The sequence below is a fragment of the Chiloscyllium punctatum genome, chromosome 9, assembly GCF_047496795.1.
Source record: "Chiloscyllium punctatum isolate Juve2018m chromosome 9, sChiPun1.3, whole genome shotgun sequence".
Classification (NCBI taxonomy): Eukaryota; Metazoa; Chordata; class Chondrichthyes; order Orectolobiformes; family Hemiscylliidae; genus Chiloscyllium; species Chiloscyllium punctatum.
Window position 1 is genome coordinate 24,939,090 of NC_092747.1, and position 22,268 is coordinate 24,961,357.

At 40.4% G+C, this 22,268-nt stretch overlaps 1 protein-coding gene across 5 annotated transcripts in view; it reads left to right on the forward strand.

Annotated features, from left to right (window-relative positions):
• c2cd3 (C2 domain containing 3 centriole elongation regulator) overlaps positions 1-22,268 on the forward strand; it is a 171,155-nt gene that overhangs the window by 27,064 nt on the left and 121,823 nt on the right. For 4 of the 5 annotated variants that reach the window (XM_072577058.1, XM_072577056.1, XM_072577057.1 and 1 more), the window contains 3 exons: positions 386-521; positions 3,721-3,861; positions 19,955-20,102. In XM_072577058.1, the coding sequence (XP_072433159.1) occupies positions 386-521; positions 3,721-3,861; positions 19,955-20,102 (425 nt within the window). The remainder of the gene's footprint in view (positions 1-385; positions 522-3,720; positions 3,862-19,954; positions 20,103-22,268) is intronic. The other variant, XM_072577060.1, reaches the window with a different exon arrangement.

Consider the following 22,268-nt stretch of genomic DNA (forward strand, 5'->3'; position numbering starts at 1 on the left):
TGTCTCTTCTGCAGCAAAATGTGTGAACCCATATGTGAGAGCAGTGTGCATGGTTCTGATTGCCATATTAAAAAAAGAATATAAAGCACAGGCGAAAATACAGTTAAGATTTATAAGGATAAACCTAGCATTACTGAGTGTGTACAACTATTAGGAAAGTCTGAACGTTCAAGGTCTGTCCAACCCCACCCATCCTTGACTGTTGTGTCTTTAATTATTGGGGTCCCTGTACTCCATAATATCATATATAAAACCCATCTCTTTGATTAATGACCTTGAGTTTTCTTTGTGTATGAAAGATGTAATATAAATTCACATAGTTGTTTTAGCAGAAGTAAATCTTGGTAACTGTTTAGTGTTGTTCATTGTGCATTCTTGTTTCTAGTTCTGTTGGACCGAGGCAGCAAACTACGAAATGCAATGGTGGTTTCTGCTATGCAAACTGTTCCTGACAATGTATCTGCATTGGCGAACATTCCTTCTGTGGATCCGTATCAGGACATTGGCAAGCCAATATCAAAGTAAACGTGATTCATTTTTTGAAGTGTTGCTTTTGTGCCTTTTAAAAGTTGTAATTATTTCAAATTCAATCTGACAGCTGACCAAAAGAACCTTTTCTGCACTTTAAGAGTAGGAGTTGCTGAAGTGACAGGAAAAACATATGATTTGTTAAAACAGCAAACTGATTCACCATGTTTTTGATGTGTGAAATTTACAGTTTTGGTTTCACACTGTATCATAGGATCACATGGATGCAATATGTAAGTATTGACTGATTTCTCCCTTATCTGGATGACATTAGCATGCTGGCACTTCAACCTAATGGTTGTTAGTTATGTTTCATTGCAACATACCTCAACCAAATGACCCAGTCCTGTTAAACTGTGCCCTCATTATTTTTTAAACTGTGCACTATAATTGAAGTCATTACTTGATGACCAAGAGTGGTTATATTATTTGGAGGCAAGTGAGGCGAGAACTAATACCAGTTCTAGGCAGGTAGATTTAATTTACTTATCTGCGGAGAGTGCTGATCTCCAGCAAGTCAGTGTATAATACTACATTTGCTCTCAATATCCTGCATTAGGAGGAAAACTATCTGCTCAGTTGCCTTTCCCTTTTAACCAGAGTGAAGCTCTTCTTGGGGGGACAGAGAGACAGACCCAGGATCAAATAATTTGTTAGCATTTGTCCTCTACACTTACTTGCGCTTCATAACCATTTGGGCAACTAGCATCCTTGGAAATATGTAAAAGTTTTATATGAACTAGATTTGAATAATTTTGCATTTGTTCTGAAAGCATTTTTAGATTGCAAAAGTCAGCACTGGCTGATGAGACAGGGACAAAAATGAGGATGGAGTTTTGAAAAAATAAGCAACCAATACACTGAGATTGAATAATAGATAATTTATCAAAGGAGTATCTGACAGCATGTACACTTAGTTAGATTTTTTCTGATTTGTATGGCAAGTTGCTGAAAATGCAAAGTGATCATCTCTGTGAGGGAAAGTGGGCCAGAGTGAGCAGGACAAGAATCAGTTCATTCCCTTAAACAATCAGATTTCATTGTAAAAGCAACTGCACAAGGACCAGTGATAAAGCATAAACTGGTTGAATGGATTACCAGATAATGCATAGAAAGAGAATAGAAGAAAAGAATAGATTATCCTTTAGTTTCACCTGTACTCAAGTACAGAAGTACAGGAGTGCAGTGAAAAATTTACAGTGTCACCCCACATGGCGCCACCAGTGAAAGAAAAAAACTGGATTAGAAAAGCTGAGAAAACAGAGAGAGAAAAAGGAACTTCTTTAAAAAATGTTTTATTAGAGCCTTATGGAATGGGTTCATCATAATTAATAGTCGAAAATGTGTTGCTGGAAAAGCGCAGCAGGTCAGACAGCATCCAAGGGGCAAGAGAATCCTGCTGAAGAAGGGCTCATGCCCGAAACGTCGATTCTCCTCGACGTTTCAGACATGAGCCCTTCTTCAGCAGGATTCTCTTGCTCCTTGGATGGTGCCTGACCTGCTGCGCCTTTCCAGCAACACATTTTCGGCTCTGATCTCCAGCATCTGCAGTCCTCACTTTCTCCTACATCATTTATAATAGGTTATTTCAGGGCCAGAGAGGTTGTAAGGATGTAACACTTTTTACATCATAAATAAGGATACTTTGACTAAAATGGACAAGTCTTTGTTCATTTATAACAGATGAATGCAAAGCTTTATAGCATTCAAACTGTTTCAACGTTGAGGCAGGCAATAAGATTTTTCACAAAATTAGTGCTGGAGCACCACAGTTTGAGTAGCTGTTTATGGATTTTTAAATTTTGACTGCCCTTACTTAAAATTATGATACTGTTGGTGCAAAGAGAGCAGTATCAACATAGCATTGTTTTGTTAGAAAATCTATGTCCAATTTTAACTGTATTTCTGAATTTAAACAATAGAGATTTTTTTAAATGGACTTTAGAGAAAGAATATTAACCATATACTGGAAATGCACAATAGGTCCATTAGTTTCATAGAAAAGATAGGTTAATGTTGTCATTCAAGGTCTGGACTTGATATATTCTCTTTGCAACTGCTAATAGACCTGTCCTTAAACATCTATTAAAATTGCATATACCACAGAACAGTGCAAACAAAGAATGAAAGGAAAGGTATGTTAACTGATGTGCAATCTTGTCTGTAATGAAATATGGATGAAAATTGAGATGATATCTCATTGTGTCTTTTAAAACAAAATCCAATTCTGATTACGCTAGGTTCAATTATTTGTTTATAGCATGCGAGACCTCGGTAGACAGTTACACATCCAGGCAGACAGGAAGAGGAATGGTGCCACAGTGCATAATCAGCAATTATTCCACTGCACTATGAATCATTTGCTTTGATCCAGCTGTGTAAGGGATTTAACATGCTAAATTTCAATAAATTTGAATCTTTTGCTTGTAACATTTTTAGAGACCACTTTTATTCTATTTTTAATTTGAAGTTTAGTTTTGAATATAACATTATGAATATTGAATAAATGCCAGTAGAAAGCAATATCACGATGCAAATTATTTGAAGGAAAGATAGGATTACAGAACTGTTCAATGCTTGGTGAAACTAAGATGCAGTGTGTTATTGACTTATTGTCCAGGGTCAGTTGCAGATGATCACTCAAAAAAACCTGTAATTGCATCATAATTATTAATCCTTGAGTAGTTGTGACCTTGTGCATCAACTGCATTAAAGTATCTTGAATATCTCACATGATACCCAGCATAGATTAAAAGACCAATTGAACTTGAAGTCAAACCCCTTACCAAAACTTGGAGTGATTTACTGAGCAGTAAAGTGATCTTGTGTTTAGATGTCAGTTACAAGCTGCTCAATTTTTCTTTTGCAATTTATGATGTCATTTGAATTGTCAGTAAAATTTTTGTTTCAATCTGAAATTGTCAACTTATTTAAAATGGAATCTACCCAGATTAGCAGGTTGCTAAATATGCGTATTGATAGATCTGTCAATTGCTTGTTACTTGTGAATTGTTCGATAAGGCACACAGTATTGGTGTGGACAATTTAAAACAAAAAAAATTCTAACTTTTAGTCCCTCTATCTTACGTTTAAAAACTTATGGAATTACATTTTTATGCATTAGTAATGTATTTTCTGCTCCAATAAACACTAATTTTATCAATTCTTTCCCTTTGTCGTCCTTTTTTTCAGAATAGATTCTCCTTCAGGAAAGGTGCTGGAATCTGAAGCTACTTGCATAACCAAAGCTTCTTTATTGCCTTCCCCTGAGCACCCCTTAAAAGAAGTCCATCCAAACACAGACGCCACAGTCATCAAATTACTCCTAGGCAGGTAAATTCTGGGAGTACTTTTCATTTTAATTTGATTTGTATTTCACCTTTTCATTGGTTTCCATCAGTAAGCATGGATCTATTCATTGGACCAGTTCAGTATGCCACATATTAGAACTGAGCCCAAATGGAGATGAGACTCGGAGATTCAATTTGGTATTTGATATTGATCGGAATTAGAATGTTAGTGCAGATATTGGGGGTTAAAACTATTTCAGCGAGATGTGAGGACAAACTTAATGAGGTTCTTGGGAACAAGTAAGGAGGAGGTCTGGAGAGTAAAATTGAAAGCAGTGATGGTGATATGGTTGTTCCCTTACAGATGCCATGGAATTTGATCAGTGGTGGTGATGGTGGGAGTTGCCACCCTCTCACAGAAGCTGGTTGATACCCTGAGGTGGGCCATTGGAGGGGCTTTTCCTCACCTCTGGTGTCCACAGTAGAGTGCTCCGTTTGGCAACCACTCCCATAACCTTAGTTCTAGTGGCATTGCTGGTGCTGAAGAGCTGTGAGCTGGCAGCTTTGGGAAGCAGGATCCCTCCCCTTGGACAGATAGCAGGCTTGAGAGCAGTGATAGCCCAAGATTTTCAGCCCATCAGGGCTAACTGTACTAGTAACATTAAAGAAAAACAAGATACACAGAGAATTGTGAGGGCCGAAGTTATGTGGGATTATGGGAACTGCAAGGAATATCAGTTAGTTTTGGAGCACACGTTCATGTGAATGGTCAAAATGTTGTTAATAAAATTGGTAAGCTGCAAATAATTAACCATGTTTAAATACATTTGCAGGAGAAAGAACTGAAAGTTGACTCATAAAATGGTAGAATTAAATGCTTTATATTCCTGGGTACAAGATGTTCATGAAAGGAAAGGAGGGGTAATAGTTCCAGTGGAGTAAAACATTGAAGTGCTAGGAAGAGAACATGTCTTTGAGAAGTAAAAAACAGATTGTACTTAAAGATAAGAAACAATAAAGTGATGTCAGCCTGAGGGTATATTTTTAAAGATTATGTTTAAATCGCTTAACTAACATAATAATCAAATGAACAATAATATGACAGGGAGCTGCAGTACCATTATTTTCTATATGGGAACTGTGGGACACCTTTTGTGTCCTGAAAAACTACATGTGCTGGCAGTGTCAATGGCTGGAGGATTTCAAACTCCTTGGGATTTATGGGTTTGACAAGCTGGTGTTATTAGTGCATCAGCATGTTTTTGGAGTTGGTCACCCTGTAGCTTAAGAGTGAACAGGCACAGAGAAAATGATAAATCAACAGAGAGTCAAATTGGACTAGGCAGATAGTGCTTGTCCCATGAGAATATTATATTGTGGCGATAACAGATCTGACTCCAAAAAGGGCAGAACTGAATGCTAAATATGTCTGGGTATGAAGTGTTCAGGAAAGCCAGGGAGCTACATAGTGAAGGCAAGGTAACAGTATTTTTTAAACAATATTATGGTGCAAGAGGGTAAGGATGTCTTGGAGTGGTTGACGATCTCATTTGTTCATAAATGTTCAGAAACAATACTGGGTGTATTCGGTAGGCACTAACTAAATAGATTGCTCAGGGAAATAAGAGTTGAAATTTCAGAAGTATTGACCGTAATCTTTCAGTCCTCCTTAGAAACAGGCAGCTTTGTCAGAAGTCTGGAGGATTGCAAATGTTACAAACATTCTCAGAATTTGATTCCATCTTTGAGTGTCTGTGCGGAGTTTGCACATTCTCCCCGTGTCTGCTGGGGTTTCCGCCAGGTTCTCCAGTTTCCTCCAGCAGTCCAAAGATATCCAGGATAGGTGGATTGGCCGTGCTAAATTGTCTCTAGTGGATACGAGTGTGCAGGCTGGGTGGATTAGCCATGTAAATGCGGGGTTACAGGGATATGGTGGGGGGCCTGTGGGTAGAATGCTATTTGGAGGGTCAGTGCAGACTCAATAGGCTGAATGGCCACTTTGTGTACTGTTGGAGTTCTGTGAACTGGTGTTCCCAAGAGATTGGTATCGTTTTCCAGCTCACTAATTGAGTGTGCCACTGTCCCCCACAAAATCTGAAATCAGCTTTCCAAAAAAAAAGGCGCCATGGTTGTTCAGTAGTTAATACTGCTGCCGCATAGTACCAGAGACACGGATTTGATTACACCCTTGAGCGACTGTGTGGAATTTGCACATTCTTCTCATGTCTGTGTGGGTTTCCTCCCACAGTCCAAAGTTGTGCAGGTTAGGTGGATTGGTCATTTTAAATTTTCCATTGATGTGTAGTTTAGGTGGATTGGCCATGGGAAATGCAGGGTTGCAGGGATAGGACTAGTTGGGATACTCTTCGGAAGGTTGGTGTGGACTCGATGTGCCAAATGGCCTGTTTGCACACTGTAGGGATTCTATGAGCTTGGCAGTTGCGTGCAGTCAGTTTAAAATTGGTGGTGTGTAGAACTATGATCCAGGAGAAATCTAGCCACTTTGATAAGTATGGACTAATGATAGCGAGTCAACATGGACTTAATGTGGGCAAATTATATTTGACTAAATTGAGATTTTGTTGAGATAGTGAGGTGAACGAGGGCAGTGTAATTTGTGTATATAGACTTCCAAAGTTGCTGATAAGTAAAAGGTAAATTCGCCACAGTCTTACCAGACCATGAGGCTGCTCTTTCATGAAATAGAGATGACTGATAGTTTACTCGTGAGGGTCACCATGGAAAAGGTTGAGAAGAAGGGTACTTCATGGTAACCTCAGCTAGTGCAGAAATTGAACTTGCATTATTGGCGTCACTGCATCGTAAGCCAGCCATCTAGCCAACTGAGTTAGTAAGTACCCATATTAGGCTGATTAGCAAAGGTTATGCCCACAAGATAATAGGAGCAGTAGCAGCATGGTTCCAAAATTGACTGAGGAATAGAAAACAAGTATGATGGAATAGGACTAGTGTTTCAAAATAGGGATAATTTATTTACAACACATGAGGCATTATTTTCTCTGAGGGTCATGAGCTTTGTTTTATTCACCTATGCGATGTGGGTGTTAGTGACTGTGCTATATTTATTGCCCATTCCTAGTTGCCTTTGAGAGTATGGTGGTGAGCTGCTTTCTTAGCTATTCTCATGTGTTGTACGCAGACCCTTTAGGGGTTAATTCCAGGAGTTTGACCTAGTGACACTGAAGGAACAGCAATATATTTCCAAGTCAGAATGCTGAGTGACTTGGAGAAGATCTAGCAGTTGGTGACATTTCGCATGCATCTGCTGTCCTTGTCCTTCCAGTTATTATGGGTTTGGAAGGTGCTGTCTAGGGAGCTTTGTTGAATTTCTGCAGTTCATCTTGTAGATAGTGCACACTACTCCTACTGAGCATCTTGGGTGTGTGGGGGAAATAAATATTTATAGATGTAGTGACAAGCAATGAGCTGCTTTATCCTGGACGGCGATGAGCTTCTTGAGTTTTTCTGGAGCTGCACTCTTCCAGGCAAGAGGAGGGTATTGCATCACCCTCTTGATTTGTGTTTTGTAGATGGTGAACAAGTTTGGGGAATCAGGAGGTGAGCTGCACATTGCAGAATTCCTAACCTCTGACCCATCTTGCAACTAATGTGTTTAGATGGCTACTCCAATTCTGGTAAATTCTAAGCTCCAGGATGTTGATAGTCAGGTATTCATTGACGACAGTATGTTTGAATGTCAGCAAAAAGCCCTACCCTGATCTTCTGATGGAGAGAAGGCCTGAAAATGGTTAGAACTGGGACATTAATTTGTATTCTTCCTAAATATGGTTTGAAACGCTTCCTGAAAAACATACTACGAAAACTTTTAAATAGAGGTGGATAGATTCTTGGTAAGCAAGTGGGTGAAATGGTATCAGAGGTAGGTAGAAATGTGGATTTGAGTTTACAATCAGATCAGCCATGATTTTATTAAATGATTGGGTAGGCCCCGGGGTAGATTGGATTCCTGCTCCATGTTTGTAAGTTTATGTGGTTTTCCAAACTGGAGGGAGGTATACAGCAGGTTTCCCCAAGATTTAGTACAGGTTACTGCTATTTTGATATATGTCACTGACTCGGAATTGTGGGCACAGATAGCAGTCTGCAAATTTGCAGATGATCTGCATGTTGGAAGTGTAGAAATACTGAAGCAAATAATAATATCCTTCAAGAAGGCTTAGACTAGTAGATGTGTATCAAATTAAATTTGATGTCGAAAGTCTGAAGTGGTACATTTTGCTTGAAAGAATGAAAAGAGACAATAAGTGCAAACTGATATACTTTTAATGGGGTTAAAGGAAATAAAGATGACAGAAGCATACTGTGCAAGAAGGAAAAAGTTAAGATGAACTTGTATGAAAAGTGGAGAAGAAAGAGGGAGAGGTGGTGTCCATCTGGGCTTCACATCCTTTAATCGATGTGAAGGCTTTGAAGAGGCTACTGAAGAGATTTACTAGAATGGTTCTAGAAATGAGAAACTTCAGTTAGATGACTAGACTGGATAGACTGGGGTTGTTCACTTTTCATCAAAAAAAAAACTGAGAGGAGATGTGATAGAGATGTTTGAAATCATATAGAATTTAAGGGGAATAACTAACTCCAATGACTAAAGAGTTGATGGCAAGCGAGCCCGGATTTAGGGTGATTGGTTAAGCATATGGAAATCACTGACAACTAGGTTGAATACAGATTCAATAGTAAGCTTCAGAAGGGAACTGAACATGTCGCTGAGCTGGCAGGTTTGTTTTTCGATGCTTTGTCACCGTGCTAGGTAACATCATCAATAAGCCTCTGGTTAAACATTGGTGTTCTGTCCCACTTTCTATTTATGTGTCTTGTCTGTTAAAAGTGGGACAGACACCAGTGCTTCACCAGAGGCTCACTGATGATGTTACCAGCATGGTGACACAACATCTGAAAACAAGCTTGCCAGCTCATCGAGCAAACTTACAACCTGAACCTCAACCTGAGCTACAAATCTTCTCAAAAGTCGCAAACTGAATTTACATTTGAAAGAGAAAAATTTATGGAGATAATGGAATGAATGAAGTGGGAATGATTGGATGGTTCTTGAAAAAACCAATACAGGTTGTCCTGCTTTATCTCGTGTTTTGTCAGTGTGAACTGGCTGTAATGAGATTGACAAATAGGGGGCACTGTTTCTAAAACGTGAACTTTTAAAATGTATGTTGGCTATAACACAAATACATTGCCAACACTTTGTGCTATTTTGATTGCGCAATTTTTGTATAGCGTGGGGTCACACAAGAATGCAGCTATCACATTATAGAAGAAATGACTGTACAGATTTTGCTTTTCTGTTTTGTGATTTGGTGAAGGATGTTGGTTATACATTTCTTCTGAAAATTGTTAATACCCACTTGGGAAAGTGATCTGATTCTTGAGCTCCACTACACCCAGAGTTGCCACAGAGGTTAATTTTATAATCAAAGTTTGCAAAATCTCTGATTTACCTGGATACTGGAATCAAGTTAACAATTATGAACTGTCAATTAATGGTATATAACATTAGGAAAAGTTGCTCGAACTGAAACATTAACTCTGATTTCTCTGCACGGATGCAGCCAGACATGAATTTGTTTCTGTTTTAGTTTATGGTTTATAATATACTAGTTAGAACTCTTAACATCTTCGAAAACCCTTACGTCCACATGTAAACATACACAGACAAACAAAACAAAATTGGTTTATCAGTGGAGTAAAAGAAATGGTGAAGCACAGTTCTATAGCACCAATTCACCGGGTTTGTTGAGATGTTTCTTTTGCTTGCCATGACTTTGTCCAGGTCATTGCACTTCTTCCGTGGAGTGGCATTGTGATTAATACACAAACTTACAAAGCCACTTAGTTAAATGCAACAGTTTACAACAACTGGTGGGATAAAACAATTGACTTTCTTTGGGCTTCAGACATTTTACTGTAGAGAGAAACACACTCAACATGCCCTTTCAGCAATTGAAGGCTGCCCCTGGATCATTCACAGTCACAAACTGTACAGCTGCCCAGAAAACAATCAGAGGGTTGTCATCAGACTGATGACCATTGTTATCCATAATTGGTCACAATTACATAGACCACCTCTTGTTCTTACTGGCTGAATCTTATTTTGGTGCCATGTTATCTACAAATGTATTACGTACGGTATTGCTTAAACAAAGCAGCAATGTAAGCACCACACAAAATGAGTTTCATTAACTCATTTTTAGTAAATGTACAGCTATTGCGTCCACAGTTATTGGTTTTAAAACAGTTCTCCGTTTTAGTCTACAATCAAAAATAGAAGAATTAAAATTACACCGTCTTCCTAACCTGCCTTAACATGGGGCCAAGTTCCTGAGCCTAAATAATATGTTTAACCATAGATGTAGCATCTCCTTGTTTTTTGGAGTGGAATGTGCATGGAACACAGATTACTGATTGATCAGTTAGGCATGAAGGTTTCAGAAAAACATGTTTGGGAATCAGTGAGTATTAAGCTGGGAGATGGGAATTAGGAGACTTGAGGTCAGTGTTAAGATCCCCATTGGGGAATAATAAACCAGAATTACCTAATTTATCAAATGATGCACCGAAGAAGGAATTATCAACAAGATTTCATTTTTGGAACTTTGATTCAGGTATGTTTTAAAATGAATGTAAATCAAACACAAATTAAGAGTTGAATCTTAATAGTGATAAGTGCAATAAATGTACATCCATAACAACCATTAGCATTCACCTTCAGCATGTATTGCATGACATAGCTACACGGTTTCATAATATGCTGTTTTTTTATTTGTGCAGGGCAGGTCAGAAGTCTTCAACAGAAAACTGTCAACAGTTTTCACTTCTGAGTTTCATAAGTATGATTATCACAAATAAACAACTATGAACTATCAATAAATGGTATATAACATTAGGAAAAATCACTCGACCTGAAATGTTAACTCTGATTTCTCTGCACGGATGCTGCCAGACATGCTGAACTTTTCCTGTTTCTGATTTGTTTTTGCAACTTTCTAGAGTTCCTTATCAGAAGACTAACTGTTAAAACCTGGTTATTGTTTGGCCTTTTTGGGAAAGTATTCACTTTTTAATGTCTCTGAGAATTTCACATATACATTTCCAAGTTAAAGAATTTTTTTAAGCCAGTTTACAGAAAAGCTCCTGACTTTTTTGATGTCAAACAAAGGAAAATGACCTCTTCCTGGGAGTTACTTGCTTCTTGCAAATATTTAAATGTGCTCCTCTTTATCATGGTTTGACTTCTTTTTTTAACTTTCACCCTCCAACTCTTCTGCTTGTAGTTCTTCTATGTATCTGTACCTTAACCTTTTTTCTGGTCCTGCTTCCAGGATTGTCAGATCATATGGACCACATCTCATCCAAGAAAATTAATTCTTCAGTTCATTTTAACCAATATTAATAACAATTAGAGACTTCACAGTCTTTGTTTACTGTTTCCAGACAAATAGTTTCCATTCCACTTAAAATCTGCATTGCAAAAAAATGTTGGAATTTATTATTATGAGAGAGTAAAAGGACGTTGACTATATTATGATTTTGTAAAAGTCCTTTGCAAAAGGACTCTATTTGACTGTATTGTGATTTTGTAAGATAGAGTCATTGTGCTTTTGTGGAAGGGTATTTGTGCTGCTGCATGTATTACAGATAATTAAAATTGTAATAAACAAGTCAGATATTGGGGTCCTGGTAGATGTAGGGTGTTTGAATTTCCAAAAAAAAAAATTGGTTTGAATAGAGGATGGGTTAAATTACAAAATACCAGATAAATTCAAATTTAATTCACTCCGCGTGACATCAAGAAATCGTTGAAGGCAAACCTGACAACATTCTGGCAATTCTAGTACTGAAGATGAGTGCTGCAAAAGTAGCACTAGACCTTGCCAAGCTGATCCGACAGTTCCAACACTGAATTCTACTCAGCAATGTGAAAAAGTGCCCAGGTATGTCCTGTTCCAATAAGCAAGACAAACTAACCCAGCAAGCTATCACACTATCAGTTGAATCTTGATCATCAGTAAGACAATGGGAGGTACCACTCACGCAGTGATAACTTCATTGATGCCCAGTTTGGGTTCTACTAGAGTCTCACAGTATTGAAGATTTGTGCTCAAGAATTTACCCTGCCCCTAGCGAAGCTGCGCTATTACAGTGGCAACACCAGCACCTATCCAGCAAGGTGGAAAATTATCCAGGCATGTCCTATGCACAAAAGGCAGGACAAAACTGACTCGGCCAATTACTGCCTCATCAGTCTACACGAGAACATCAGTAAACTGATGGAATGTGCCATCAACAGTGTTTTTAAGCAGTACCTGCTCACTGACACCCAGTTTGGGTTCTGCAAAGGTCACTCAGTTTTTGACCATGTTACAGCCTTGGTCTAAGATGGGATTGAAGAGCTAGATCCCAGGGGTGAGATGACCTTCAAAGGCTGTCCACCATCCACAAGGCACAAGCCAGGCGTGTGATAGAATAATCTCCACTTGACTGGGTGAGCACAGCTCCAATAACATTCAAGAAACTTGACACCATACAGGACTAAGGATCCACTTGATTGACACCATAAGCACAATCACCCCTCGACCACAAATACAGCCATCCAAAAGTTAGTGCTTCCAAGTGGACCTGTTGGACTATGGCCTAGTGTTGTGTGATTTTTAGCTTTGTCCACCCCAGTCTAACCACTGGCATGGTGTATTATGAAGATTGGCTGTTGCGGTTCTTTGGTTCATCACTAGATGGTGCTGAAAGAACAATTTTCTGTTTATTTGAATAAAATCTGTCTTCTCCCAATTCAAAACCCATTTTTTTTCTGAAATGTTGACTTTCCTGTCTTAACTCTTTCCTCAACTGCGTCTCTGTGATTGCAGCAACTTCGCAATTCCATGTGTTAAGTCATGCCTTTAACTAATCTGTTTTACCTATAATACTCCTCCCATTAAATAGAGGTCATCCAGTGTCACCTTACACCTTAGAAATTAACATGGCTGGACTCCCTGTGCCTTGGTTTCTTTGCTAAAGTACGCTGATCCCTACTGTGCTAACACTGTTTTCCTTCCCACTGCCAAATTAGTACTGTATAAATCCCTCCCAACAGCACTAGCAAACCAACCTGCAAGAATGTTGTCCCATTTTGGTTCAGGTGCAGACCGTCCCTTCCTTACAGGTTCTAGCTTCCCCTGAAACTGTTGGAGTGGTCCGAGAATTTAAAACGTTCTCTTCTGCACTAACTCTTGAGCCTCTCATTCATCTGCCCTGTTCCTTATTTCTGTACTTGCTAACATGTGGCACTGAGTGTAAGCCAGAAATCACAACTGTTTGAGATCATGCTGTTTAGTCTACTGCCTAACTCCCTCAATTCTTGATGTAGGATCTCATCACTCATTCGATCTATGTCATTGGTATCAATGTGTACCATGACTTCTGTCTTGTTACCTGCTTTTCAGGATGCCCTGCAGCCACTCAGTGACAGCACTGATCCTGGAACCAGGGAGGCAACACACGATCCTGAAGTCATGCCTCTAGCTGCAGAAACATCTATCAGTTCCTCAAACTAATGAATACCCAATCACTATTACTCCTGTTTTCTTTTTTCTCTGCTTCTGTTGCAATCAGGATGCTTGTGGTGCCAGAAGCTTGGCTTTGTCTGTTCCCTTGAGAAATCAGTGCCCTCATCAGGTTTCCAAATGAAAATCCGATTTGTGAGAGGGACCATAGGGGACTCCTGTACTACTTGCCTGGGGATTCTCTTTGATTGTTTGGTGGTCACCAATTCCCTTCTTTCCTCCAGTCCCTGGAATTGCAGTGTAACCACCTCTCTGAACGTGCTATCCACCTAACACTCTATTTCGGGTGTGTTCCACAGTGTCTTCAGCCATTGCTTAAGCTCGAAAACATGGACCCAGATTTCTGCAGTTAAGAAAACCTCCTGCACACACCTTGGATGACAGCAGGGTCTGTGACTTCCCATATGTAGTAGGTCACATATTCCATTCTGTTGACCTCATCTGCTATATCTTAATCTTGCACTAACCTTGGTCTTACTTGCAAACCTTTCTAATTACTTAATCATAAAGATTTGGAGATGCCGGTGTTGGACTGGGGTGTACAGGGTTGTGGATCGCGTGGCAGCGGGTTTGGTTGGGGGCACTGGCTTTCGGAGCACTGCTCCTTCATCAGACAACCACCTGATGGGGAAAGCGGTGCTCCGAGAGCTGGTGCTTCCAGTTAGACCTGTTGGACGACAACCTGGTGTTGTGTGATTTTTAACTTAATCGTAAAGATACTCCATTTACCTTAAATTTAGTCTACTCTTATTCTCTGAATTTGACTTATTCCTGCTGCTTTTCAGTTAATCTTTTGATAATCTCTGAGCCCTTGGGCTTTGGTCTGCTCCTCCCCCCACTGATCTGAAAATTTCATTAGGCAAAGAAGGCAGCAGAAAAACAACTTCCTTCCCTATTTCATCTAACTCCCATTGACCAAAGTGTCACACTCCACTCTCTGCAGGTTGCACTCAAGGCCAAACTGGGTAAGGATGGCACATCAGATTAGTGTAGAAAGGTGTGAAACAAAGTTTTTCAGGTCAGCTGTGTGAAGCCCTCCTTGCTGACATCTGGATACTTCTGGCACATTTGATTAATTAATTTACAAATCAGTCGAGCAAAGCCTGACATTATAGAAGTGGGCATAGTTTTACTCACTAAGTCATATCTCACAGCCAACCTCGTGAACTCTTTCACCAACATTAGCTTTGGACCTTTCCTGCCTCACAATAGTACTGTATATAGATAGGTGCAGTGGCTCTGGGAGTCTTCAGAATCGGCTCTGGAGCCAATGAAGTTTCACTCATCGGGGTAAACATCTGGCTGATTACCCATGTTCCATTAGCTGCTCCTTATTTTCATATGGCTACATTCTTGGCATCTTTCTACTAATATGAAAAATTCCTCACATGTACTGTCCACCTGATGTAGGGTATTTCCAATTCAGCGATAGTCTGCTGTAAATCGTTGCTCACTTTGGGCCTCTCTGCTTTTGACCTCATTACAGCCTTGGTTCTAACATGGACAAAAGAGCTAAACCCCAGAGGCGTGGTGACAATGACTATTCTTGACAGCAAGAGTGGGTGCGGCCTCCAGTAAAATTAAAGCTAGTGGGACTTGGAGAAAAGTCTTGATTGGTTAAATTCATATCAATCACAAAAGAAGATGGTTGTGGTCTTTGGAGGTTAAACATATTGTTCACAGTGCAATGTTGCAGGAGTAAGTTAGGCTCCTGGTCTCACAGATTGAGTTGCTCCTTCCCTTCAGTATAATATAAGAAGTTAAGATGCTCCCAAACTGAGGCTGATAAGTGGCAAATAATATTCGCATCCTGCAAGTGCCACACAATGGCCTTTCCCATTAAGAGAAGATCTGACAGTCTCCCCTTGACATTCACTGGTATTGCTGAGAAAATCTATAGCTTTAAAGCTTGTCTTAAAATATTTAGACTAAAATGTAATGTTGAATTATAGAACACATTTGCTGCACACTAGAAATTAGACAGGCTGGGAGGCTTAGAAAAAGGGGGGACCCCAAGGTAGGCAGAAGATAAAAACATCTGTGTTCACCAAGTGATAACAAGATGCTCTAAGGCCATTAAGAACATTTACCTTAACTTGGCAAACGTGGTGCCACTGTTTAAGAAGGGCGGTAAAGACAAGCCAGGGAACTATAGACCCGTGAGCCTGACCTCTGTGGTGGGCAAGTTGATGGAGGGAATCCTGAGGGACAGGATGTACATGTACTTGGAAAGGCAAGGACTGATTCGGGAGAGTCAACATGGCTTTGTGCATGGGAAATCATGTCTCACAAACTTGATTGCGTTTTTTGAAGCAGTAACAAAGAAGGTTGAGGAGGGCAGAGCAGTAGTTGTGACCTATATGGACTTCAGTAAGGCATTCGACAAGATTCCCCATGGGAGACTGATTAGCAAGGTTAGATCTCACGGAATACAGGGAGAACTAGCCATTTGGATACAGAACTGGCTCAAAGGTAGAAGACAGAAGGTGGTGGTGGAGGGTTGTTTTTCAGACTGGAGGCCTGTGACCAGTGGAGTGCCACAAGGATCGGTGCTGGGCCCTCTACTTTTTGTCATTTACATAAATGATTTGGATGCGAGCATAAGAGGTACAGTTAGTAAGTTTTCAGATGACACCAAAATTGGAGGTGTAGTGGACAGCGAAGAGGGTTACCTCAGATTACAACAGGACCAGGACCTTTTGGGCCAATGAGCTGAGAAGTGGCAGATGGAGTTTAATTCAGATAAATGTGAGGTGCTGCATTTTGGGAAAGCAAATCTTAGCAGGACTTATACACTTAATGGTAAGGTCCTAGGGAGTGTTGCTGAACAAAGAGACCTTGGAGTGCAGGTTCATAGCTCCTTGAAAGTGGAGTCGCAGGTAGATAGGATAGTGAAGAAGGCGTTTGGTATGCTTTCCTTTATTGGTCAGAGTATTGAGTACAGGAGTTGGGAGGTCATGTTGCGGCTGTACAGGCCCATTGGTTAGGCCACTGTTGGAATATTGCGTGCAATTCCAGTTTCCTTCCTATCGGAAAGATGTTGTGAAACTTGAAAGGGTTCAGAAAAGATCTACAAGGATGTTGCCAGGTTTGGAGGATCTGAGCTACAGGGAGAGGCTGAACAGGCTGGGGCTGTTTTCCCTGGAGCGTCGGAGGCTGAGGGGTGACCTTATTGAGGTTTACAAAATTATGAGGGGCATGGATAGGATAAATAGACAAAGTCTTTTCCCTGGGGTCGGGGAGTGCAGAACTAGAGGGCATAGGCTTAGGGTGAGAGCGGAACGATACAAAAGAGACCTAAGGGGCAACCTTTTCACGCAGAGGGTGGTGCATGTATGGAATGAGCTGCCAGAGGATGTGGTGGAGGCTGGTACAATTGCAACATTTGGATGGGTATATGAATAGAAAGGGTTTGGGGGGAATATGGGCCGGGTGCTGGCAGGTAGGACTAGATTGGGCTGGGATATCTGGTCAGCATGAACGGGTTGGACCGAAGGGTCTGTTTCCATGCTGTACATCTCTATGACTCTGTGACCTCTAAGAGAATTTGACAGAGTATGGCACCAAGGATCCCTGGCAAAATTGGAGTTGGTGTGAAGCAGAGGACAGCCTCTCTGCTGGTTGGAGTCATACCTGACATAAGTGAAAGTGGTTGTGATTGTTGGTCCATCATCTCCGTCCCAGTATACCATTGCAAGAGTTCTTCAGTATGGTGCTTCGCTCCAACCATCTTCAGCTGTTTTGTGAAAGACCATCCTTCCATCATAAGGTCAGAAGGTGGAGGTGTTTGCTGGTAATTGCACATTAATTACTACCATTCAGAACTCTTCAGATACTGAAGCATTCCATCTTCATGTGCAAGCCCTGGGCAACATCCAGGCTTGGGCTGATAAATGACAATTGACGTTTTATGTCACACGTGCCAACCAATGACCATCTTAAACAACAGCAAATCTAAACGTTTCCTGTGGCATTCATTGACATTACTATTGCTACATTGGTAACCTTCCAGGACGTAGACATTGACGAGAAACTGAACTGGGCCAGCCATATATATATATTACAAGAGCAAGCCAGAGATTAGGTGAATAATTAGCCTCCTGTCTCCTCAGTACTTTTCTCACTGTGTAGTGTAAAACTCACTCTGGATGACAAGCACTTTCAACTTTGTACATATCATTAAAACATAAATATTACAATTTGCACTGCTCTGCCTAGTTGTCTCTCATTGTGTGCTGGTTCCCACCTTTTCCTGGAAGTGTCTGTATTTCACCCAAGGAGGGCTCTATCTGCTGATAGTACCGTTCCTGTACTTCGAATCTGCTTTTTACATTTGTGGATCCCGTTTACTTTTACAGTATAACTGAAAATGTAACTCTGTACCTGAAACTGATTTAACCCCTTCAATTACAAAGGAATGGAGTTGAAAAGCAGGGAAGTCTTGGATATAACAGTATAGGGCATTGGTGAAAACTCGAGAAAGTGAGGACTGCAGATGCTGGAGATCAGAGCTGAAAATGTGTTGCTGGAAAAGCGCAGCAGGTCAGGCAGCATCCAAGGAGCAGGAGAATCGACATTTCGGGCATGAGCCCTTCTTCAGGAATGAGGAAAGTGTGTCCAGCAGGCTTAGATAAAAGGTAGGGAGGAGAGACTTGGGGGAGGGGCGTTGCAAATGCGATAGGTGGAAGGAGGTTAAGGTGAGGGTGATAGGCCGGAGTGGGGATGGGGGCGGAGAGGTCAGGAAGAAGATTGCAGGTTAGGAAGGTGGTGAGTTTCTGGGCAGAGGAGATGCCGTGGGATGTGCAGTGAGAGAGGGACTCACTGAAGTCCTTGTAGAGGGAGGAAGAGAGCTTCTTCAAGGAAGGCATCCTTGCAAGAGGATTGGCAGTAGGTTAAAATCTTCGAGGAGAAAGTGACTCCAGCATCTGCAGTCCTCACTTTCTCCTCGAAGATTTTAACCTACTGCCAATCCTCTTGCAAGGATGCCTTCCTTGAAGAAGCTCTCTTCCTCCCTCTACAAGGACTTCAGTGAGTCCCTCTCTCACTGCACATCCCACGGCATCTCCTCTGCCCAGAAACTCACCACCTTCCTAACCTGCAATCTTCTTCCTGACCTCTCCGCCCCCATCCCCACTCCGGCCTATCACCCTCACCTTAACCTCCTTCCACCTATCGCATTTGCAACGCCCCTCCCCCAAGTTCCTCCTCCCTACCTTTTATCTTAGCCTGCTGGACACACTTTCCTCATTCCTGAAGAAGGGCTCATGCCCAAAACGTCGATTCTCCTGCTCCTTGGATGCTGCCTGACCTGCTGCGCTTTTCCAGCAGCACATTTTCAGCACTGGTGAAACCTCACTTAGAATGCTGCGCAGAGTTTTAGTTTACTTAGATAGGAAGGAAGCAATACAAAGAAAGTTCACTAGTTTCAAACCTGGAATGATGATGTCTTATGAGGATGCACAATAAATGTAGACTTTGCCATAGATGCTTCCTTACCAGTAAAGGACAGCTTAGACAGATTGGTTCTGTACGCATTATAGTTTAGAGGAATGAAAAATGATCTTATTGAAACATCTGTGATCCTGATGAGACTTATCAGGATAGATGTTGAGAGGAATTTTCAGTTCCAAGGAAATCTAGAACAAGGATGTATATTTTTGTAAGACAGAGGTGAGGAGGAATTTGTTCTCTGATGTTTGCTAGTCTTTCGAATTCACTTCTATCAAGCAAACTGGAAACTGAGTAACTGAGTTATTTACCTCCGCCACTGATTGACAGAGGTAATGTTTTTGTCTTTGTCTGCAAGTTAATAGATCAGTTTCAGCCACATGGACACAAGATGTGGTCCATCTAAAAACTGATTAGTTTTTCTCATTTGCTGGTGGGATTTGGGTGCCATTGGCTAAACCAGCATTTCTTGACTATCCCTAATTGGCCTTGAGAAGGTATTGGTGAAGTGCCTTATTTAATGACTGAAATCCATATGCTGTAGCCATGTGCTGTAGTTTTTGACAAAGATGTGGATTCTGTATTATACTCTTTTAAAGGCTTTCATAACATTGGGAAAAAGACTATACAAACTTTTAGCTTGTTGTGGATAATTTTATTTAGTATGTTTGATAACAGCTAAATCACAGCAATCTTTTACAATCTTCTTCACCTGTATACAGATTTTGTATTCATGCAAGATTCTGTTGAGACCCTCCTTCGCCAAGGGAATTGAGGGGTATTGGGGTAGGCACAAAAGTAGAAATAGAATGATATTCAGATCAGCTATAATTTTATTGGATCATGGGGCAGGCTTGAAGTGTTGCATGACCTACTCCTTTAATATCTTATAATGTATGATTACAACCCTTTTTGCCAAGTTTTTAATTCTTCACCCAGGTTTTCTCTTGCATTTCTGTGTAATTCGTGTTACTGGAATATTTTTTAACATAAACGATCAAGTTGCTATTTATCGTTCATCTGCAATGTATTAATTTTAATTTTTAAACTTAGTTTTAATCTCTTTGCCTACAGCTCTGACACGATCCCTCTTCATGACTGGGATGGCCTGGGCTCTCTTCCAGAGTCCCTATCTGCAGGAAGTAGTGTTTTGGATGAAAGTGAACTGAATGATCCTCATTATGATCAGAGCCTCTTGGAACATCTCTTCTACAAAGATTCTGTGAGTGATAAGAGTGCACAGATCCCAGGATTTATTGCATGCTGGTACTAGCATCTTATTTAACTGTGGTGAATATTGACTGTGGATGAATTTATATTTTGTCCTGTATGTGAAGATATACAATTTTTTATGAATTAACGTTTTTCACAATACATCTCCATAACATCTATAAAATTTCAAAATAGCTAGTTTCCATCTTTCATAGAATTCCTAGAATGTGGACAGAGGGCATTTGGGCCATCAAGTCCACACCGACCCTCTAAAGAGCATCCTACCCAGACCCAGCTCCCCACCTTATCCCCGTAACCATGCATTTACCATAACCCACTCAACCTACATATCACTGGGCACAATGGGGCAATTCAGCCTGGCCAATTCACCTAACCTGCGCATCTTTGGACTGTGGGAAGAAAGTGCAGCACCCAACGGAAACCTTCACAGAAGCCCTCTGGGAGAATGTGCAAACTCCAAGGCTTGAATTGAACCTAGGTCCACTGTGAGGCAGCAATGCTAAGCACTGAGCCACTGTGCTACGCCTTATCCTTTTTTTTCTGTCTAACAGACCAGTTAAACACACACTTTCTGATTACTACTAGTTCCACACTGGAACAAAATCCCAGAAAATGAACTGGAGCATGTGTGTTTGTGTAATGTATGAAATTGAAGTCTCTTGTTTTCTGAAAGTTGGACCCCAAATAACAAGTAAAAGCATACTTCACACTTCTCTAATTGGCTGTTATGAGATGTTAAGTTTGGGAGGGTTTTTAAGGAAAACATTTAGGGAAACATAAGGGTAGGAAGTGTTAGAGCAACAAAACCGTTGAATCAACGATAAAAGTTTGATCCTCTTGGAGAATCTGAAGCTGACTCAAATGGAAGGCAGAAAGTAATGATACAATATGGAGCTCTGAAAAATATTGCATCAGAAGAGTTACGATGGACAGATAGTTTTGGCTGCTGGCAGCAAGGGACAATTGAAGGCTCATAGGTTTTATGTGCAGCCCAGAGATTATCACTGACTAAACTCAACTAGTTTCTCCAAGATTAGTGGAGTTCAATGTTAAACACACAGGTTAAAAACTCCACACAGGCAGTCACCCAAGGCTTGAATTGAACCTGGGTCCACTGTGAGATTCAGAATTTTAAAAAACATGGTAGTTTTTTTTTCAGAATTTGGTTTCTTTAAGTAACTGCATAATAGAAATAACATGTTCTATCAAGGAATATTATAGTTGGCCCACTTATATGAAGTTTGCCAAAATTGTATTTCTTACATTGTCAGCTTATTTATTAGAACCATGGCATGGTCACTTACAAAAAGAGAAGCCTTTGGCCTGTTTTGTCCATCTCACCCTGTGTAAGAGTATTTCAGCAAATCCTAATCCTCAATTCTATTCCAATACATTTTTTTCTCTTCAGGTGGTTGTCCAATTCCTAGTTGCATTAGTAAACCAGGAAACCCACTAACTGTGTAAAACAAATCTCATGTTGCATTGAAACTTTTCTAGACATTAATTTGATGTCCTCCAGTTCTTGACCCTTTTGACAATAGGAATAGTTTGTCTCCATTTATTGTATCTCGTAGAAAACTCATAATTTTTGTTACTTCTATCAAATTTTCTCTCAACTCTAGAATAATCCAGCTACTTCAATTTGTGTACAACCTGAAGTCCTTTGTCTCTGGAACTGTACTATAAAGCTTTTCTGCACCTTCTCTAAAGAGTTCACTTCTAAAGTGAGGTGATTCAAATTGTACTCTACTCAACAATTAGAAACATAGAATTATGCAGTACAGAAGAGGCCCATCGGCCAATTGCGTCTGTACTGCCAAAACTGTGCTGAATCTATACTAGACCCACTTTCCAGCAATAGCCTACAACCTTGAATGAAGTGAAATTTCAAATACTCAATCAAGTCCTGTTTAAAGGTTGTGAGGTCACCCACCTCAACTACCCTCCCTGGCAATGCATTCCAAGTCCCCACCACACTCTGGGTGAAAAGGTTTGCCTCAAATTCTTTCCTAAATCCCATGCCTTCAACCTTAAAATTGTGCTGCTTTGTTACTGACCTTTCAACTAAAGGGGAACAGTTTTAAAAAAATTAATTCACAAGAGAGAGTCAGAGAGATGTACAGCATGGAAACAAACCCTGCGGTCCAACCCGTCC